Source organism: Salvelinus sp. IW2-2015, linkage group LG23, assembly GCF_002910315.2.
Source record: "Salvelinus sp. IW2-2015 linkage group LG23, ASM291031v2, whole genome shotgun sequence".
NCBI lineage: Eukaryota > Metazoa > Chordata > Actinopteri > Salmoniformes > Salmonidae > Salvelinus > Salvelinus sp. IW2-2015.
Window position 1 is genome coordinate 41,766,945 of NC_036863.1, and position 7,531 is coordinate 41,774,475.

Genomic DNA, 7,531 nt, shown 5'->3' on the forward strand with positions numbered 1-7,531 from the left:
ACTCTCTCTCTCTCTCCCTGTGTAACCTACAGCCTGACTCTCTTTCACTCACTCACTTTCTTTCTCTCCCTCCCTGTGTAACCTGCAGCCTGACCCTCTCTCTCTCTTTCCTTCTCTCACTGTGACCTGAGACTGACTTTGACTGTCTCTCCCTGTGTGACCCAGACCTAGTGCTGAGCGATTAACCATTTTTGTTTGTTTGTTTGTTGGGGTTATTAACCAGACCTGCCAACATGCAAGCATTTAGCGTACCAACTACGCAATTCTCTGTCCATGTGTGCAGGTACGAGATCCGAGTTAAAAGTATGCAGAAATTAATAGGGCCTGATTTAAAAAACAAAATCTATATTTTAATAAAAAAAATATCCACTGAGTAAATCTAACATCCCGATTCTCGAGCTGCAACACACAGACATGTATGGAGTTTGTTTCAACAGACATGGAGATTAATACATCATTATTCGACACAGCTACCCGGCGTCTGCCCCTCCTGTTGTTTGTTGTGATGCTGAGTTTGCCGACTGTCAGCTGTAGGTAAACACATGGACAAATCCCTTTTCGATTCCGTGTGTTGTGGAAAGGTAAACACGAATTGTTTCAAGCTAACTTTAGCGAACATAAGATGGACATTCAGTGGGCTCTAAAGTGCCTGCAGTTCACTCGCATTTGCTAGTGAAAGAAATGCAATACAAATACGAAAAATAACTGGTCGCATTTGTGCGAGTGTGATATATATATATTGTAGCGACCCGCACAGACAGCTGTGTGTTATGTGTTAGGCTAGGAGGTGGTTGTGTTGTACTGACCAGTACCCGGTGTTCGCGGGGTCCGACATGTCAATCAACCTGCTATCTGCCAATCACGGGAATGCCTGGAATGTTCTGATGCCGGGCATCCTGGTGGTTGGCGGAGTGGCGTGGAGGGGGGTTGGGCAGGGGGGTGGAGCATTGGAAGTTAAGACCAGGTTCAGCCTTTGTTCTCTCTCTCTTACGTCTGGGCTTCACAAGAGAAGGTCACGATTGGCTTGTGGGTTATCTGTCATCTATTTGGCGTGTGCTACGGCCCAAACAGTAGCCTGTGTAAAGTTGGTTTAATAAACCGTCAATTCGCAAACTCAAGCCTCTGTCTGGACAATTGTTCATTTATGATCTAGTCAGGTCATTACAATATATATACATTTAATTCCGCGTCCCGTTAGTTGTATTTTCCAAGTAACATTACGAGGATCACGCAATCGGATAGACTGACTGTAATTATGATCCACGTCACAAAATGCGCATTACAAAAGTATAATCAAAAATAAATATAAACATCTTGGCGTTAAATGGAGTCGGGGGTTTAGAAGAATGCGCGATGATGCCTACCAAATGAGTGTCCGGCATTAGCTATAGAGGCAATGCTCCTAAAAATGCATTTGCACTAGATTTGCACTAAAAAGTTGGACAGGGTTGGCAGGTCTGTTAAACAACTAATTGACCGATGTCAGTACTATTACTTGAATTCCATTGAGTTGTGTTTTTTTTGTGAGCCCAGTGCGCGGTTTCTCTAGAGCGAAATCAAATCATTCACGAGAGAAATAATGTCAAGAACTACGTGCGACGCTGGGCTGAAGGGAGTTGTAGTTTTCATGAAGCAAATATTAAACTTATTTCATCGCCAAAATGTGGTAATTAACTGCAATTACAATAATCCATTGCACCTGTTTTTTCCGGTTCAGACAGAGACGGATACACTTTCCCCCCTGCTAAATTAGGATACACATAGACCGCCTGAGAGCGGAACAGAGACAGTTCGTGAAAGTATGCGTTATCTACCTTGAATAACTAGTCAATTGATTTCGTCAGACAGCTCTGCAGCATACTTAGGCAGGCTAGCCTCAGCTAAATAGGATGACTAAAGACAGTATAGTATGGGGAGCACAGCGATAACGTTAGATCAGGGCTATTCAACCCTTCTCAGCGGGGATCCTATTTTTTTCCTCCAATAATTTCTTGCAACTCGAAGCCACCCCAAATCCGATGATGCAACCTTAAAATCGATACATTTAGATTTTTAAATCAACAAATGACCTTAAAATGAATTTATTTTCTCGTCAAATGAAAATAAAACCAATAAAGACATTTACTCAATACAATTATATCTTTCAAATTATCTTCCTCAAAAAACATTTGTATATCTTCCCAAAAAATAATCTGTACTCTTAATTTTTGGTTCCTAATTTTGGCTACCCCACTGCAGTTGGGGTCGTGACCCCTACTTTGAATACCACTGGTTAGATGGGCTGGCTGGCTGGCTGGCTGGCTGGCCTGACTCTCTCTCCCTTTGAGACCTGGAGCCTGACTCTTTCTCCCTGTATGTCTCTGTCCTCAGGTTTGGGGCTCCCAGGGGACCTGTTGAAGCCAGCTCAGCCCACACACATCCACAGCCCTGGGATACCACTGCAGTCTGGGGGGAAAATGATGCCCACTGACCTGGACTCCTCCTTAGCCAACCTTGTTGGCAGTGAGTCTCTCTTTTTCCCTCTATTTGACATGTAGCTTTGCATATTATAACATTTTTCAGGAGTCATAAAATGGTCATACACAGTAATGCTCTGTAACAGCATCTGAACATGTAACATATCTTAACCGCTCATTTTCCAGACTTGCAGTTCGGAGRAACACCAGCCAAAAAGTGAGTATATGATATTTGAAAAGGAGCTGAGAGCACCTACAGTAATATATTGGGATGTAGCTGTTCATCCAAGCAGTTATGAATCCTGATCTAATCTGTCTTGCGCTAATGCTGTGGGGTGTATTTGAATCCTGTGTTTGTCCATCAGGCCAGAGCTTCAGTGGACCCAGCTGGTAGAGAAGAAGCCCACGGGAGGGACTCACTGGCAGTCCAAAACCATGTGCACCACCCCCAACTGGAACCATCATGCCCCCATGGTTCCTCAGCCTATGCCCATACCACAAATGGTGAGACATACACGCCTGGTCACGCTCACCAAATATATTACTGAGGACATGCCAGCAATGCAGAAGGTAGCGTTCGGTTTTCTCATGAAATCTAGTAGCACACATTAGAAACTCTATGATTGTCTGAAAATCACATCTTCGAAAAATGGAAGTGGTTATTGCGGCTCTTCACAGGCGCTGGCGATTCTCATTTGCCCTCTGTCTATTTGAATTCGTTTGCTCTCTAATTATTTCTCTCCTCTTTTCATTTCGTTTTTCCCCCCGTCTTCTCTCGTAAAATCCCCACTGAATTAATCCGCCATCCGTTCCTATCTCCGTTTGCCTCGTTCGCTCCTCCTCGTTTCCTCAACCCTGCTGCAGAATGGAATGATCTATACTGGCTATGTAAGTACATGACTCTCTGTAGAGGGAGTCACTGCATTTTTCCAGAAGTACATTCCTCAGTGTGTTCTACTGGTCTTTCATTTTTCCGTTTCGCCCTTTCTCTCCGTAGGCTCCGGCTCCAGTGGCTTTTCCTATGACGACACCTCAAGTGCCTGTTTATGGAATGGTAAGGAATGATCTGCACCGTGGTACAGTACCCAGGTCAAACAATCACATCAAATTGTATTTGTCACACGCGTCAAATACAACAGGTGTAGTAGACCTTACCCTGAAATGCTTACTTATTAACCAAGAAAAAGAGTTAAGAAAATAAACTTGAATAAACTCAAGTAAAAAATCGAACAAAACGTCACACAATGTAAAATAACAATACCAATATGAGGTCGGGTCTGAGGGGGGATCTGCACACCAAGACCATTGACCACCCAGTTTACATTTCATCTCTCTCCCTGTTGTAGATGCCTCCTCATCAGATGGGGCAGATGGGTGGAGTCCCTATGATGGCACCACAGCATATGATGTACAACCAACCTGTCCTTCGGCACACCAATCCATTCGCTCCCATGCCAGGAGCCCAGGTAATTCCACTGTCCACTCCTCACTGTCTACTGTCCACTCCTCACTGTCTACTGTCCACTCCTCACTGTCTTACTCCTCACTGTTACTCCTCACGTCTACTGTCACTCCTCCACTGTCTACTGTCTACTCCTTTCACTGTCTACTCCTCACTGTCCACTCCTCACTGTCTACTCCTCCACTGTCTACTGTCCACTCCTCACTGTCTTCTGTCCACTCCTCACTGTCTACTGTCCACTCCTCACTGTCTACTGTCACTCCTCACTGTCCACTCCTCACTGTCTACTGTCTACTCCTCACTGTCTACTCCTCACTGTTCCCACTCCTCACTGTCTACTCCTCACTGTCTACCCCTCACTGTCCACTTGTCCACTCCACCACTGTTCTACTCCTCACTGTCTACTCCACACCTTCACTCCTCACCTTCCACTCCTCACTGTCTACTCCTCACTGTCTACCCCTCACTGTCCACTGTCCACTCCTCACTGTCCACTGTCCACTCCTCACTGTCCACTCTTCACTGTCCACTCCTCCCTGTCCACTCTTCACTGTCCACTCCTCCCAGTCCACTCTTCACTGTCCACTGTCCACTCCTCCCTGTCCACTCCTCCCTGTCCATTCTTCACTGTCCACTCTTCACTGTCCACTCTTCACTGTCCATTCCCCAACCACTTCTGGCATGTGAATCATGATTCAAGGCATCAGTTCCTAAGTAGGATTGTAATTGTAATGCTGTCTTTGCTGCTTTATATTGTATCAGTTACTGTTTAATACTTCATTTGTCAATGCTAATTACTGTTTGTTTACCAGTAGGTTCTGGAATTCTTTAAGATCTTGTTACTATGAAACCTTTTGTATTACAGTACCCGTTTTTCTTTTACTGAGATATTTATAATCCACAATCTCAAGCCTTTTAAAACTAGACGGATATTATTAAACCGTAACAGGCGTATTTTCCTATGCAGATGCACTTCATGTAGGACCGGGAGTATCTTACCATGACAGTAAAGCAGAGAGACAAAACCAACCAGAACCAAATGCAACGCGAGATGGAAGAGAGAAAGGAGCAGAAGACGGCGGTGGAGACAGACTGGTGATGTGTTGGTGTCGGTGCTCTTTCAGTGGCCTCTCTGTGGGATGGAACCTCTGTTACATTCTGCATCATGGCTGATATAAGAGTCCCATCTAAGTCCTTTGACAAGTCACAGCTCACATTCATTCTGTATTTGATTTGCTCATCTCAACGGGTATCGTTCCGCCTGTTTGAACCCATGCTATGACGACGGCTGCATTCCAGTTTGGAGCTTGGCCCCTTTGCAGCGAATTCTAGACGACTGCCCGTCCCCCCCCCCATCCGTCAGTGTCAATGGACATCTCTTTCTCTGATAGTTTGCACGCACTTTAATCAATGTGAACTTTGCCAAGGGTGTACATACGCATTGTCCAATTAGGATCTCATACAAAACACTACAGAACTCCTACGTCTTTTCTCTCCAATGTTCACGTCAGAGTTGCGGTAGCCACCGTTTTCATGCATTTCAATCAATGTTCACCAAACATTTTGGAGTCGGCTCCGTATTCATTCCAATTTTTTTGGTTTCACAACCAGTTCTAGTCAGACATTGGACAAATGGCTTGGAGACACGTGGTTTGTGTACGTGTGTGCATGTACAGTATATCTGTCTGTGTGTTCATTTGCGGTGCCCTCGGATCTAAATGTACAGAAGCTATTGTGTCATGTTTTCGTAGGTTCCTGTGAAAGCTATGGTCTGTGTGGCGAGGGCTGCCCACTGTACTAGTTTTAAATGGTGTGCTCCGTGCCTACATAGACCTACGGTGTACTCCTATGAAAGAAATGAAGAAGGCCCACTCAAGTTCATACGGAACCGTCGTAAGTCATGACACATTCTGCCTCTGCCGTGCCACCCGTTGTTCGTTCTGCTCGATGCTATTTCAGGTTGTTTTTATATGTGATCCATGTTCCTTTAGCTACCACAACGGTGCGTGGAACTTCCCGGCATCTCATTCGATTCTGCTCTTTGAAACAGATACGCCGTCCTTGTAATGGTCCTACCAGTCTCGCCCCATGTCAGTGAGTAAACGTTGGGAGAGTGTTCTTTGTGTTTCTTCTCGTATCGCCCCCAGGCCGATGCCCAGTGAGTCGTCGCATGCGTCGTTGTTGTGTTTCTGAGTGGCAGTTTGTTGTGGTGTGGCTCCTCACCAACCCCGGGAGAATGTTTGTTGAGGAGCTTGTTTCGGAGACTCTGCTTCGCGAGACAGTGAAACTGACAATCGCTCCAGTAAGTCAGCAACTATGTGCCACGTTGTAACTCCAGCCCCAGAGAGAGCCTAGCTTGCTGACCTGGGCCAATTTTTTTGGGCCGGAGGGCAGAGGACAAGTGAGGAGGAAGTAGAGAGATCTGTAAATGTGATCGAGGGTCATGTCTGTCAGAAACTCCCCGGCGTACGTAACGGTGACAGACAGACGGCATATATAGCACAAACCCCGGAGGGGGCGAGCGTTTTACTGCACAAAACTAAAACCATTGCTGGGATGTACAGTCAAAGGGGCTGGGAAATCCTTGTTTTCTATTGATTGTGTTTCTATATGTCCATGCCTTCCCAGTGAGATAAACAGGGTAGTGTTCCTCAACGAGGCCTCCCAGCTTCTGGTCCTAAGAGGTCAGTGGGGTCACTGAAGTCATCCAGGCCATCTGGTAGTGTGTATTTAGCAATGAGTAGGCAAGTGTCGTAACGTGTCTCAATACAAGTCCGTCGTCTTTTAGATTGCTGTAGAGCCTCTCATTCTGCTAATCATTGGCTCTGTCAAGACTACCGCATTCTGATGCCCTGTGACCAGCCCATATTTTGTAGATGTTCTTTGAAACGTAACTCTGTCTCAATGTCATCTGTGTCAATTGAATGCTTTTATGCAAGTTCATGCAGTCCCATAGACCAATTCTGACTGTTACGCTGTCCTCTGTATATACGCTTGTATGTCTTTTGACATGTGCTCTGTAAGTGATAGCCCATTGGGAGACATGGGTTGTTATTGCTGTGTCTGTGGTGGGGTCATTGTGCTTGGCGGTGTCATGGGGTGTACGTTTGTGTGTATCTTGATGAGGGATGGGGGTTGGGTTCAACAGTATCACATCTGGTCTACCAAGAGTGTCTTCATTGTGGCAGTGGACACTGTCCTCTCCGTACAGGAACATTTTGCACCAAAGTCATCAAGCGCAGCTTTTTCTCGAGGTCACATTGCTGATATCCAATTTGGAGGAATTTGATTTCAGCGACAAGTCTTTTTGCATGATTAGTGTTGTCTTTTTATTGACTTGTGTGCCCGGTAAAGAGCATGATCATATGTGAAATTTCACTTACCGGTGTGTTTGCAAATGTTTCTGAATTTCTCCATGAGATTTTGACTTACCTCTTTACATAAGCGTCCATTAGCGTTCATAAATGTGTGTGTCCCACCAGATATAACTGTGTGTCTGTTTTGCATTTGAAATGCAATTCAAAGCTCTTATCAAATATCTATTCAGTTACGAGACCACACATTTGTGAAACAACATGAATATTAAGGCTATGCATCGCCTAGCTAGCTCGAC

At 45.2% G+C, this 7,531-nt stretch overlaps 1 protein-coding gene across 1 annotated transcript in view; it reads left to right on the plus strand.

The window, feature by feature from the left end:
* LOC111950224 (phosphatidylinositol-binding clathrin assembly protein-like) overlaps window positions 1-4,930 on the plus strand; it is a 15,082-nt gene extending 10,152 nt beyond the window's left edge. Inside the window, exons 13-19 of the mRNA XM_070434647.1 lie at window positions 2,386-2,502; window positions 2,643-2,673; window positions 2,822-2,960; window positions 3,321-3,344; window positions 3,454-3,510; window positions 3,803-3,922; window positions 4,868-4,930. Coding sequence (XP_070290748.1) covers window positions 2,386-2,502; window positions 2,643-2,673; window positions 2,822-2,960; window positions 3,321-3,344; window positions 3,454-3,510; window positions 3,803-3,922; window positions 4,868-4,900 — 521 coding nt within the window. The 3' untranslated portion in view covers window positions 4,901-4,930. The remainder of the gene's footprint in view (window positions 1-2,385; window positions 2,503-2,642; window positions 2,674-2,821; window positions 2,961-3,320; window positions 3,345-3,453; window positions 3,511-3,802; window positions 3,923-4,867) is intronic.
* The last annotated feature ends 2,601 nt before the right edge of the window (window positions 4,931-7,531 follow it).